Source organism: Manduca sexta, chromosome 19, assembly GCF_014839805.1.
Source record: "Manduca sexta isolate Smith_Timp_Sample1 chromosome 19, JHU_Msex_v1.0, whole genome shotgun sequence".
NCBI lineage: Eukaryota > Metazoa > Arthropoda > Insecta > Lepidoptera > Sphingidae > Manduca > Manduca sexta.
The window spans coordinates 8679972-8695279 of NC_051133.1; the positions used below are offsets into that span (position 1 = coordinate 8679972).

The window sequence follows — 15308 nt, forward strand, 5'->3', positions numbered from 1 at the left end:
TAATTTGACGTAAAGTGTTGTAACTCCGAGGCACACATGCACGGTCAATCAGGCGCTGTAATTAAACTACTTGTGTTAACAGAATGTAGGTTATATGCATCTGAGTTTGCTTAAAATTAATTTGTCCACTACAACTTAAAACGTTAAATTTAAATTCGCAACTAACTCTTTAATGTAAACGATATAAAACTGCATGTTACTAACTATTGAAATAATACGAGAACTGTTTTTGAATCGTTTTTAACTAAAAATTAAGTGGATATGTCAGTTTGTAAAAAAATATCACAGCTTTAGCGAGCATTTTCCCCTATTTTATTTGTTCTTCCTATATTCTGTTGGTTAAGATATATTATGCGGCTTCACACGCAATAAAGCCGCGCTGTAAGTTCTTAGCAGCATAAAAGGGGCCGTCTCGCATCGGGTGAAACTACTGTCTAAGAAAACCAACGTGAAATAACATCTGTGCTGTTGAATTTTAGTTAGTAAAGTTGTCGGATGCTACTATCGCCCTATTTCCCCTTTCACACCTTCTGGTGACCTTTTGCTTATATGCGGATATAAATTCTCGAAATTACTTTTGTATTATAGATGTTGAAGGTGACTATATCATCAGGTGACCTAACTGCTCGTTTGATGATATTTTTGTTACTAATAAATATTAATTTTTGCATAATTGATGTGATGTGTTATGTAACTTTTCTTTTTGGGGATCTTCCATATCCTAAATAAGCAGCTTTATCTTAAGCGATTCTTCCCAAAGCAGAAGTCAATTTAAACTTCCAGAACACTAAATTACGATAAGATTGAATCAACTATTTTATCTTATTCAACATGTTTTTTCAGAAATTAATTCGATTAATGAAAATTAGAATTAATTTTTTATTTTAACTTAAATTTTACTTAAGTACGCATAAAGATACTATACTATTTAAAAACATGAAACGTTTTTTTTATAGATTTTTATTTTTGTTGTATAAACGATGACATATGTTAACATGTGTCACTCACGCAAAAAAAAAATAGAATGCATAAGGGGTTTTACTAAGTAATTTGCAACTATTTAAATAATACTTATCAGTTTTTTTTCATGTTTATTGACATAACAATTTTATTTAAGGCAGTACCTTAGTCTGCAAGGTAAACCGCAATCAGGAAGGTAAAACCCCGTATTTACCAACAAGTACATTGGTTAGGAACTTTATTCAGAATAACTTCAATTTTGCCTTGGTCCTTTGGAATTCAAGGTGTCTTTGAAACTTTCCCTGGTTGCCAAGCGTTATTATGCAACTTACATAGTTCCACAAAGATGAAATTAAAGTTGGTCCCTCTGAACTCACTTAGATTTGTTTAAAATGTGTACAAGTGGGTTAATAAATGTTATTACTTTGTACTGCAAATCTTTTTAAATGGTTTTTGTTAAGATAGTTTGCGCTTGGCGTCCGGTAAAGTTAGGTTTGCTTCTAGCTCCGTGTCTGTGACAATGCCGAGTGCGTTAAGAAACAAACAAATACAAGTATGTTTTTATACAACTGGGATGAGGAAGCCGTTCGCTTGATGGTAAGAGAGACGCCTGCCAAGAAACAATAGCATCCAGAACTTTGAATTATATAGTACGGGACTGTTCTGCACTCGTGAGACATAATGTTAAACTTTGCGTGAATCCTGCGTAACTAATTTTCTTATAATATAGCTGCAAGTCTACCTTTTGTTGCCAATTTGGAATATTTCCCTCATAACGATAGAACAAGTACCAATATTACATTATGTCACGCGACGGTTGGTGGCAGCCGGATTTTTTCAATAGTAGACGATTTCTACTCGTGCTGTAATAAATTACGCTGAACTGTGTTTCAACGGAATCTTTCTTTTACCGCTTCGTAATAATGGGAATTCTTTGCAGGACTGAATTAATTTTATGAGGTAAGAAATTACACCCGAAAAGTTGAATGCCGTAATAATATTATTAACATACTGGGTTTGTTTGCCGTTATATATTCTTCGGGCAAATTAATTGCCATATTTTCTGCAACTTATGCTACAAAACTATCAACATATGGAAATATTGTAGCAATTCCAAAAACAGTAACAGTTAAATTACGTAAAAAAAAAACATTTCTTGTATTTTTCTTATTGATTTTTTGGAAGTTGTAAATGGGTTAGAATGTGAAGCCGATCCAGCAATCCTTGGAATATTAACCGCTCAATTCTCAGAAATTAAACATGTATAAAAAGAAATCTCATAGAAATTAAACTATTTTTCGGATTTTATCGCGGTTTTAATATTTTAGTTTTCTCACGACGTTTCGAAGATTTTTCAGCCTTCGTAGTCACGGAGAAATATGTGTCTTCTTTACACAATTTTATATTTTATACAATTTTATTAATACATTATAAATTAATTTTGTAGAAAAAAATATTTTTAATCAAAACAAAGTCTTCAACAAGCTAAATACATCAAAATATGTTCATATTTTCCAAACTTTATATATAATATTTGAAATTCTCAGTACACACTAATGACTCGATCCCGATATAAAATTTTAGATTATTTCAACGAGAATTTCTATGAAACTCACAACTGAACTAACGTAACATAATATCAAACGAGACTAAAAAACCTTTAAACTATAAAATTTACTCAGGAATAAGACATAAGATTAAACAAATCAAATAAACTTTACAAGTAGTCTGGATGATTACCGGCTTTAAATTACTTGCGAAAGGTCGGCGATATGAAACCAAACGGGCTTTAGTGTTAAACATAATATAAATGGCTGTTTTCGTAAATAACTACTTGGAGATCAAAAATACTATTTATTATTATTACCCAATCGAAGCGACTATTTTTTTAGTAATAACAGAAACTGGTGCACCAGTTTTTGAAATTCACTAAAAGCAACTACACCGCGCAATGCTTCAGGTTTCTTTTTTCCGGGAATGGATTTATAGACGAGCAAAGCCGTAGGCAAAGGTTAGGTAAAAAACAAACACCAACATGACAACACAAAAGGCGTATACAGTTATATACTGTAACGTTCCCCAGTTATTTTCGTCCCATAGTTTAATAGTAGGCGAGCCTCAATTTTATGCTATCATATAGTCGAGGGACAACACCTGTTCTATTTTTATAGCATGTTATCTCCGGCCATCGGATAAACTTTGCTATAAAGTTCTTCACTATTATCGAAAGTATAGTAGATACGATCCTCAATTTACCTTTTTGTTTGCACCTGATACTAGATTTTATTCGTTGTTTATTTTTTTAAGTTCTTTTATAAAGGAGTCTTAAGTACGCCACTACGTAATAAATACCATTACATAATATAACACTATATTATAACATTTGGTCATGTCTGGCTATATTATATTGTTTAATCATTCGACTCCTTAATATTTGAAATGTAATATTGATATGAGAAATATTTCTACTCTTCATTTATTTTATGTTTAAAAAAACAACGCAATTATCAAAATCAAACAACAGAAGATGACCAAGACAATATCGTTAAATAAAATATTTATAATGATGACTGTTTTACTAGTTTGCGGAGAACGAATCGCAAAAAAACTATATTGCTATTTTTTCAGATACGATAGTTTACATAGGAGCCATCGAAATGATGAATTAAGACTATGTTAATGGTCATGTGCAATATCTGTCGGCAACGATTATTACACTTCTATTGTACTTAAATATGATGTCATATATTTTGAATATTATCAAAGGCAAGACGTGTTCACTATTCCATTCAACTGCAAGGGTTGATTGGAGATACAAAGAGACACTCCCGAATATACATAGTTATCTTCCTTGTTACGAAGAACAATTGAATTAAAACCATTCCTTCGCTTCTATCAATAGAGCTTTGTTAGTTTGAAAGGATAAGGTTATCTCTAAGATCTACAGTTATTTCGCTTAAGATTCCAGCAATTATAAGGATTTACTGAGCGTCGCGTTCGCAATAAATTTTCATGTGTTTAGAGCACATAATGACTACTATTGTAATCTATTCTCTTTGTATATTAAGATTTATTTGTACAATACATAAACAAGATAATGAGAGTTTTGTTCTATTCATAAACAAAATATTAAGTTTTTTAAATAGTTAAATATCCAAAAAATACATTAACTTGACGTTATAGTAACTTAGAAGATTCAATAAAATCATGCAATTTGCTCCCATTTTTAACCCTACATAGACTTCCCGCAGTCCGTTTATTATTAAAACGAAGTTAAAAACATCCTCGAGGACATAACTTTCAATATTTTCTCATAGGGAGGAGGAACACAATCTCTATGCTCTCCCAGAGGAACCGGATTGCGGCTAAGTCTTTGGCTTCGCTGTTGAGCGGTTCAATTATTATTGCAGCTTATTTTACCAACAATTTATTATTGGACATTGGGAGAGATCTACTGCCTTGAAAGTTTACTAGTCTGAGACGTAAGTAAGAATAGTATTTTTTTTAAAATAAGTACAAATAATTCTAAAACAAAAGATGTTTGTGTGACGCTTAATAAAGATAAGAAAGTAATTTTTAAACGAGCTAAAAATGTCATGTTAAATTCTGAATATAGCCTATTTTTTATATTAAATGTACATTGTTATGCTAACTCATGTTACATATAATTAAAATACCTTTAAATTGGATTGAAAGCGCGAAAATATACACATAACATTCAATTACAAAACGCAGATTTAAAATTGATAACACTTCCCTTTGCAATACACACATGACCCGGACTCATGATGAAATAATCCGGCGGTTTCCGATGTTTTCAGAACCTTGTATGTGCAACAATGGCTCAAAGCCTGATGCTCACCGCAAATGTATTATCGGCAAACATCGCATTTCCTCTCTGCATGCGCTGGTATTTCTATTTTTCCTGTTTCCAACTTCAGTCAACTATCCCGATAGTATCCAGCCAAAAAACAATTCTGGTGGGTTTGTCCGTCTTGAGTTTTATAAGTTCATCATATTATATTATGACTATGTCTAAACTAAGCTTCACGAAATGTTCTGTCGTCCAAAGTCAGCTATTACAACGTTTACATATTTTCATTGTTCTTACTTTAGATTATAGTAAAAAAAAATGCAATTTATTTGAACTCAACTACATGATTATCGGCTTCACAATTTTATTTTATAAATATATTAATATTAAATTTAATTTATGGTTGCGTTCTTAATCTTTTCATCGCATCTGGATTACGAATCTCGAGGCCCTGATTCATTGCCAAATCAGGGAATACATAGGGTAGATATTTCTAATATTCGTCCAGGATGGATTCTCTAGATGGGTTGACACTTGGCGTCAGGCAGGCGGCTGGGCATAGCAGGTGTACTAAATTTGTTCTGCAATGCCTTAAAACTGCGGCGATCTCACTTCGAAGAGAGATAAAGGGAGAAGATGATTATACCATTAGCTTTAACTCAAGCAAGTTTGTCTCATCATTCAAAGCTATAAACAAAAACACATCTTGTTACTGATCATCTCGCCATTTATTATTTAAAAACTTTGTAATGTGAATAACAAATAATTCGTCAGCTTACCTTGCTTAACTTAAGAGTGGATTATTACTTAATGCGTAGCTTTTAGAGGTAACCAACCTTTTAAATAATTTATGCCACATGTGCGTACTGCATGGATTAGCATATGATTTTTACTAAAGGGGATAATGTCAACTAACGTAGAAATTGAGAAGTAGATATTTATAGAAGTCAGAAAAAGTATTTTATAGATACATCTATTTTACATTGTAAGAAATATAAAAAGCTGTTACCTTAACGAGTGAGAATATGATAAGCAAAAAATACAACCTTATAAAACAGTTTCATAGAATTTAGTTTACCTTAACTTAACAAATTTCGCAAGAGTATCTTCATTTATGTTGTAGGTACTTAGAATATATAGTGTAGCGGTTTGAATAAACAATATTATACAAAGAGATTTTTTTTGCAATTTGCGCTACCTTTGAAGCTTAATATAGTAAAGAATTTAAATTATTTTACCTAAATATTCCCAAGTATCTGAATAAACATACATGTACAGGTGTGCCTTTATTTAATAAAGATCTTAGCATAAATTAAAACCCCCATTGCCGTTGCAATATGAATAATTTAAAATACGGATACTAAACAAATCAAAAACAATTCATTGTATGGAAAAATAACAATAACCCGTTCATTACAAATTCCATTTTTCTTATTTCACGCGATTTAAGTCAACAATCGAAAAGATATAATCTCGTATTCCCCACGTGTTTGAAATAGCATATTAATTTACCCTCATCGTGTTTACCCTTTTTTGTGCCGAAATCTGGACGATATTTGAAATTAAATATGATCTGAATCGTGCCGCACGTTTTAGGAGAAGCACCAGTAAAATAATTATTATTTTACTCTTTGAATTGTGTTATATACTGAATACTGATTATATTGTCCGAATTTACAATTGCGGTACGTTTTTCCGTGCAACTGTTTTGTATGAGATATTCTTTCATTTTACGCTTCAAATTCTGCCTGAGCTATTTTGTCTCTGCTATTGTTTAATTTCTAAAGTCCGTTTGGAAAATTTAATCCGATTTAGGATCTTCTGAGATGTCCGCATTTAAGTTCACGAAACTCCAAACTTCCAATAACTTAATGTATAAATACCAATCCATATAAATAGACAAAACGAACCGTTAAATACCTTTTTCTCAAATTATTGTTGACCAACTTTTATTGTGAAATTTATTATTGTCAATGAAAAAATCGGATATATTTCTTTTTTAATTTCGGCATATAGTTCAAATTTATGCAATGATTATAGTCCAATATCGATATTTGGACGAACTACTTACCTATTAAAAAGTTTGATAGTCCGGTCTTTCTCTTGGTTTTTAATTTAATCAATGGGATTTGCAGCGGCATCGTTGGCTGCACTTCACCGCAACGACCTTAATCTCTTTTAACTTTGCGTTCAGAATTTCCAAGTTTTAATATGAATAAGTATAGGAAATTAATCTCTGGCATCTATGCTGAAGTTAATAGGGGAATTAGGACGTGTAAAATATAAACAAAGAGCTGTTGGGAGATCAATTGGGATTTTTAAATTTCAGCTAAGTATACCTAACTACATTTATTTTTAATTATACAGCAATTAGCACTGCAATACGCGTGTCTCCCTAAGACATAAGGTAGTTAATAAACTCCAGCAATTACACTGACTAAAATTACCTTCAAACCCGAACACATCATCCACACTGCTCCCTGAGGGACGGCACAGTAAATTCTTAATTATGACATAAAACATTTTTAACCCCCAACGGAAAAAGAGGTGTGTTACAAGTTTACGTTATATAATGATTTGTTATGTTTACGCGAATGTTAAACATTAAAATTGAACTATTTTTCGGATTTTATCGCAGTTTTAATGTTTTTTTCTCCCGACGTTTCGAAGGCTTTGCAGCCTTCGTGGTCACGGGGCAGGACTGACGTGTTGTTCATCCGCAGTCAGTTACAATTTTACGTTATATAACTGTGTATCTGTATGTCTGTCTGTGGTATCATAGCTCCCAAACGAATTGACTGATTTAGATTCTTTTATTTTATTTGAAAGATGATGTGGTCGAGATGGTTCTTCTTCCTTTTGATTTAGTAAGACCTATTTAGGCGTTTGAAAATCATCAGCTCTTTTCCAACTTTCACAGGTTCAATTGATTTGAAATTCGGTATACTATTCTTTCAATGGTATTTCTAAGAAATGGCAACCTTCAGCTGATGCTGCAACATCAGGTAGTCTGGGCTATCCAAATCATCAGGAACTTAGAACAGATATAGCGTATTTAGGTTCAAAATAATGGTCTCAATGAGTAAGTGTTAGTTAAAGGTAGTGATCAAGGCTGATGGTGGAGAAAAAGTAATTTAAAAAGAATGTTATAAAATTAAATTAAAAATTGAAATAGCTCCCGACATAAATATAATACTCTAAAATACTGCTCAAGTAGTCCCCCAACGCGATGGCATTAGGAAAATTGGGTCAAATATTACTAGGTACTTATCCTAAGGACAAACAAACCCATCATTTATTTTACTTTTTACATTATTTATGTCGGATATGACTTAAATTTTTAATTTATTATTTTTATACTACCTCTCAGACTATACAGTGTTGCGGTACTTTTTGGTTTTCAGAAAATATGTCGGCAGATAAGTAATGCCAAAACAGGTCAATTCATGAATGAACACATTGAGTAAGTTCCTTGTGGGTTCTTATTGAATCGATTGAAGAAATAGGAAACTCATTTTCCGCGACAAATATACCTCGACGGTAAATTGTTTCCGCTAAGATATGAGTTTTTGATAATAAAACATTGTTTACAAAAAATAAACATGGGAATAGTATACGTAACCAACAAATGTACTTGCGAAGAAAAAATCTGTTACGTTAAATAATGTAAAAAAGCAACTAATTGTAATCTTGCTTAAAATAATTTTGTGAAGATTTTTTATAGCTGAATAATATATACCTGGTTTTGCATCCAACATGCATATTAATTATAAATATGTTCGTGTTACCTCGCACATTTAATCAAAACTGCTAGATATTATATCAATTTATTTATTAGGAGCACTCTCACACTTTTTCATTAAATATCCGGCATATATTCCCATACTCGAAGTAAGCGACGGCCCATAGTTAATACTCACCACAAAATATTAAGTATTCACACAACATCTCATACAAGCGGGTAGAGCTTATATATCTAGAATTTTTCAGTGATGACAGCCGTAATTAGAACTGGCTATTGTTTTAAGGTGTTCCCCACGCCGAGATGAAAACACACAGGCATTCAGCCTAACGACCGCAATTACCGTTTATAAAATGAAAGTAGACGTCGTTTGATCAAAGCTGCAATATGCCCGTGGCGCCGGCTAGCAATTAGAATTTTGCGTTTAATTTTTTAACATAATCGGACTAGTTTTATATTTTTCATTTATTGAGGCCTAATTCTTTCTTATGTCAAATATAGTTTTTATACTGTTATAGTTGCTCGTTCAGAGTGCAGTTGTTGTCCATTTAGTCGGATAGACCGGTGTAGTTCTAGTGACCGTCATAAAGCAATTTCTCATGAGTAGTATTTTTTTTGGCGGCAGAAAGATATTGCGGTGGTACCTAACCAGGCGGACTCTCACATATGGGAGACCTACCACCAGTAGTAGCGTTATTGCTACCAGCATATTTGTTATACCGATTTCCAATTGAACTTTAACTTTTTGGTATTTCGGGCTGATTCACTTTTAAATATAATTGACGTTCTGTGTGCTGGGTTAATGTAAAAACAAAGTCACGACGTAGTTTGCATGTTATCAAGAAAGTAATCATCTTTTGTTTTCCTTGGCCATAAAACCGAATGCTGCAAAAGAAATACAGAGTAAAAGATAAAACGAAATGTTTTGTGTTAAATTTCATGCGTGCAAATATTCGGAGAGTTTCACCATAAACCACGTTGTCTGAATGTTTCTAGCCTTGCACCCATGAAATATGTCTAACATAACAACACCAAACGTGTTCCTGGAACAATCTGTTTAGTGCGGGTACAAAATCGTTGAGGTTTTAATACATACATCGTTATGTTTATATTACCGAAGTTTAGAATATTATGGTTTATCAAGAATTTCATCAATTGTATAAAGTCAAGTGAGCCATATTGATTACTATTCACGTATGTTTTCGACTGAGAATATTTCAGCAGTATCGATTGCCTACGTAACGAATACAATACCAGATGAACTAAGAAAATTATGAGCTATTATGGAGAAGGATATACAGTATTAAATATTTTTAAAACAGTGACCTGGATATAAAAAGATGAAATTCGTGTCAACGGAAACTTACCATTTTAGGAAAACAATACTGAAAATTCTCCTGCTTTTGGCAATCTGAGAGCCGAGATATAAAATCTTTAGTAAAGGTTACGTAACAATTTATATGCTAGCGTGTATATTAACTTCAGATTTGTAAAAGCGCAAGTTATTTGCTGGTTCATGTTTTGCAGCAACATAATATGTTCTGAGGTAGTAGACCAAATATTTGCATGAGGCATCACTCAAGATTGAAACCAAGTTTCCGAAACTACAATTATATTCGTATATGAACAGGATAATTAACATCTACGGCCAATAAACCAATATGAAGCAGTAAGTGGTACTGTGCCCAAATCTATCTACAGCTCGATAGGCCGTCAATATATTAACGATTCTATTCGGTTAAGACTGTTTATCGATAGGAGTAATTGAATGCCGAATAAATACAATCTTTTTCGTTTGCTAGTCGATAAAAATCTAAACGTTTTCCTTGTGTTTTTGTTTGCTAAAACCGCTGCTCATAATAAATGCATGAATACTTCTAGTTATTCCGCATAATAGGCATTGAAACTTCTCTAGATACCTTATTGCATATTCAGACAATAAAGAAGCGTCGAACTTTGAAAACAAAAAGTTTAGATTGATATTTGTTCAACCACAAATGAGTTATGAATATTAACGTTTCAATGTTGTAAAAAGGAAATAAGATACGACTCAACCACCTATTTAAATGTAAAAGAAATCATGAATGCTGCTAAAGCTGTATCCTTGATAAAACTTAGTGTACCTTAAGGCGATGCCCTTAAAACGTGGCGACAAATGTATTTTAAGAGGCTATCTATTCCAAATTTATAATATACTAGCATTTGCTCGCAACTTCACCCGCGTGAAAGTTTTTCCACTATATTTTTTGAGCGTGTGTCGAGACCACCAATACGCACTAGGCCAGCATGGTACAGTATATAATACAGATATAATGTTATTACATTATATTATAAAGAAAGTAGCCCACGTCCTTCCCACAGTTTCAAACTATCTCCATACCAAATTTCATAAAAACTTTGGTAGTTTTTTTAGTTTATCGCGTTTAAACAGGCAGGCAGATGCAGCAGGGTACTATGTTTGTTATATATTTAAAAACGATTGCGTCCAAATTCCAATATAATTTTGCGTTACTTTAACCGTTTACGCAGTTCACATAATGCAGTAGCTCAAAAAAGGAATAAATTTTCCGTTTTTGCACCATTTTCCATTGATGCTCCGCTCCTATTGCTCACAGTTTGATGTTAAATTGCCTAAAGCCTTACTCGATAAATGGGTTATCCAACACTAAAAGCATTTTTCAATTCGACCAGTAGTTCCTGAGATTAGCACGTTCAAGCAAACTCTGCAGCTTTATATAATATATATTTTAAAAAAAACTAACTTTTGCTGCGGCTCCGTCCGCATGAACAAGTTTTTTCGGGACGAATATTTTCCTGGGATAAGAATACCCACAACACTTAGGAGTAATGCAGCTTACTATTAAAAAAAATATCAGTATAGTAGTTTCTGAGATTAAAACGTTCAAACAAACAAACTCTTCAGCTTTATATATTGGTATAGATTAGGAATGTCTTTGTTCAAATCGTTGAACGTTTTTTATTTCTTAACTTGATTATAATTGATTTTATATTTCTGGAACTATAGCTAGTAGAAATATGAATTAATGTTTAATTAAGTATATTATCTATATATTTTTTATTTACTAATAAAACTTGTTTTGGTTTATATATACTAAATATTAATATTGGTGTTCCTTTTTTGAATGCATTTTGTGAACGAATAATATTGTGCATTTATTATTATTGTTACATATTATTAGAGCTAGGTATACAGCACTACTTCGGGATGTAATTATAAATAAATAAATAATTCCGATAGCTCCTTAATTTAATTCCTAAATAATACGCACGTACGTACAACACAGCTGTAATTATGCCTAACGCAGACGAACCGCTTTTCGTGATCTAATATAATCTTCCATCAACAGCGGACTAAGTCAACAACCGATTCCACACTAATTCAGCATTCCTGAGCATTGGCGCATATTCGTACGATCTTCGTATTTTTCGATACTATAAAACTGGATGCAATAAATTATTATAAAATATGAACATTCATATTTTTTTTATTTGAATGGATTGGAAAAAATATTTTTAAATTTTATTGACAGCAATTTGTGTTTGCCGAAGTCCACACACAGCTTCATTATAGTTCAGCAATCAGTATGCAAATCCAGGTTATTATTAATCAATATTAATCAAGCCTAATATATGCGCTTAAGCTCTATATTAAAGATGTTTGCAAGTATTAGTTACAAGTAAATTTTTTTAAATGTTATTCAATTTATTTAGCATCAAATGTGTCGTAAATGATAAATAGGTAGTTAATTAAGTGAGCATCCAGGTCGGCGTGTCCAAACCCACTTTTTTCCGTTAAACTTTTTACCCTTGACCGGGAGCCGAATTCAATTAATTAAATTAAGCGAACGGGAGGTTTTCGTGTATTTTTTTAACTTTGGGTCACACGGAGTTTATTTTTGTACTGGAAATAACGGTTTTAACTTTTAAGCACGATTGACAAAAAGTTTCATTTTGTAGCCAAAATTAGAGGTTTTCAGGTTAGAGCTGCTTCCTTCCTTTATTGTTTGCCATTATATTTCTGGTCGATTATTGCCAATTGGATTTTTTTTAAATTCTTTTCTAAACTTTTTTTTATATTCTATACCTGTCCCTTAGGTCACAAATCTCTTAATATTGTTTAACACCATAAAAACTTCTCCACTTGTAAAACCAATACGAACGCTATTACTTTTTTCCATATGGATAAAGATCATCCATGATCTGCCAGCTAGGAATGTATGGAGTATTGCCGCCGCCATCCGAAAAATATCCAAGTGTTATACCCCATTGAGGATATGCATATTCATAATACTCTCCGGGCTCTATATAAGCTGAGTGATAAATATGGTCCATATAATACCTTAAGTCTGTAAAAACTAATATTCTGTCCTCATTATATCTTATTTCAAAGCATCCGAGGCCCACTAAATATGTTGATGAGAAGAATCCGCCGCCATTCTGCACTCCCGAATGACCGTGAATATTCTTTAGGCAGATAAATTTACCCCACCATTTTGGAAGATAAATGGAACAATCAACTATGTCGGTTTTTTGGGATGTGCTGTAGAATATTTTGTAGTTCTCATAAATGTGCTCAAGGTCCTCGAAGCCTGAGCCGGCGAACCACACTCCGCCAGCAAGCTTCCAATGTTTATCACACAGAAACGCTCTGTAGGCGTAATGATATCTAGTTGGCATAGTCCTAAAAATGTATAATTGATCCAAACTATGTATTATAGTAATGTCGTGTCTAGGAACGTGATGGCCTCGTGGTCCGTGCATATGTTCTGGATTTAGACTTCGTGGGAAGAGTCTTTGAACTCGCCAAACTCGGTATCTGTAAGGAGTTATATGTTCGCCAGCACGGCCCAACGCCCAAATACGTAAATCTCTTTGCCGGTTAAGATAAGGCTCTACCCAATTTGCAGATGAGATTAATATCCTTCTATTCAAAATAAGTGCGGTGCTGAGAGGTAAAAAATCTGTGGAGATAAATACACATGTTAACGCAACTTTATTTTATTTCAGTGCAAAATATAGATTCTATTAGAAAAGCATTTATTGTAAGAAGGAGATGGTAGAAGGTCGTAAAGGTAACTTAAGAGGGATATTGATAAGCCCAAGTTTGTGTTAAACGGAAAAAATAATCTGATAACATACCGATAGATATGCCTGCTACACAATTGAGTAATCTTCTGTATCGAAGTCCCTCCCAATCAAAATAAGGATACCAAAATTGTAAAGAATCAAATTCAGTCTTTTGCCATCTGAAAAAACTTTGTCGCGGAGTATCCTCGTAATATGGAGGCTGTTCTGTTGTGGTGCCGAGATCCCAGTAGCCTAATGTTTTTTGTATAAACAACATGAATACTATAACTACACGCCTGTAACAATATAAACCATTATTACTTTTAGACATCCAACTTTGTTCAGAAGACTTCATGAACTTTTAATAGTGATAATTTATCTTGATCGAAATTCTATACCCCATATGGTCTAGCGCCGGTTTTAATATTATTGATTAGAAGATTTTTATTTTGTATCCTAGGTGGGATAACTTTGAGTGTTTTTCTTTATCACTATTTACTCTTTATTAGATCCCCTAATCAAGATTAAGTCAGACTCAGATACGCCAGGAGAATTGTTGTTGGAAATTACCCCAAATACGTAATTCACATGTAAAAGTCAGTTGTAACGAGCTTGAAGGTCACATTCTGATTTTGCTCTTACCCCACTGCATTGGAGGGTCAGTGCAATACACTTTTGATATAAACTGTATTGATTCTATATATTAAAATATTTCAGGAAAAGGGGAGTGTGGAAAGGACTGCCGAGACGAATTTCCGCAAATTCAAAACAAAAGGGCACACACCTCTGAATTTCATCGAGCTATGTGTGAATTCTTTGTGGATTATCGCTTGCTCAACGGTGAAGAAAATCATCCAGAGAACATGTGTATACCTCAGCAGTTCTTTATATGAATTCTAGGGTATATAAAGTCTGCCAATCCGCACTAGGCCAACGTGGAGGACTAAGGCTCCTCTCAGTATTAAATGAGGCCCAGTAGTAGGGCAGTATAAAATATAGGACTGATACTTTTGTTACTATCCCTGGGGACAAAAAGAAAATAAAAAAAGATAAGGAGTGACAACGAAACATACTCACACTGTTAATAACCACAGCGACATTATCTTCAGTTGAAAATGATTGTGCCGTTTGAAGCTACCAATCTTTTATACAATCGTATGAAAATTGTTTATAAACAATAACTTACAAGTGAATTTACAAACAAAAATATTTTCGCGTTTCGTGAGTGACATGGGTATAATATTATTTAGAGAAGTACAACAACTGTATCTTCAGTCATTCAGTCATATAGTAAGTAGATATTTTATTATATATCATTTGACAGAAGAAAACTATTATTTTTAAATAATTATCGTGAAACTATTGCGCAAACATTCAGACAGCATGTGAATCCTGAGTGTACTACGCGTACTGTAGGTAAAGCATATTGCTTTATTTTAATAATTATGTACCAGATTAGCTCCGATTCAGGCAGAGTTCATGCCATTCCTTAATGATTTTAATAATTATTTTCAATGTTACAAGCCGTTTAAAGGATAAAAGGCCTTATGGATATATGGAAACGGAGAATATTTTGATTCCTAGAGTATTCCTTTTCTCATTATGTAACATTCACTTAAAGTATTGAAATGTTCATGAACATAACATTCAAACCAATTTTGCTATCGGGTTTTCCGTTAAATTGATTTATGCGAGTTAGAAACT

The 15308-nt window shown here is 32.9% G+C and overlaps 2 protein-coding genes across 4 annotated transcripts in view; both read right to left on the minus strand.

Annotated features, from left to right (window-relative positions):
- Positions 1-15308, minus strand: part of LOC115441948 (alkaline phosphatase) — a 109033-nt gene that overhangs the window by 22016 nt on the left and 71709 nt on the right. The window lies entirely within an intron of this gene.
- On the minus strand, positions 12503-13898 carry LOC115441949. Its single transcript, XM_030166882.2, has 2 exons — positions 13677-13898; positions 12503-13498 (listed from the first exon to the last, which is right to left on the minus strand). The coding sequence occupies exons 1-2, from the start codon at positions 13879-13881 to the stop codon at positions 12702-12704; spliced, it is 1002 nt and encodes a 333-aa protein (XP_030022742.2). The 5' UTR covers positions 13882-13898; the 3' UTR covers positions 12503-12701.

Bases quoted from the DNA above. Each gene is read 5' to 3' on its own strand.
- LOC115441949 (XM_030166882.2), bottom strand. From the start codon at position 13,881: ATGTTGTTTATACAAAAAACATTAGGCTACTGGGATCTCGGCACCACA. The intron at 13,499-13,676 runs GTATGTTATCAG...TTATCTCCACAG, and splicing joins TGTAGCAGGCATATCTATCG to ATTTTTTACCTCTCAGCACC.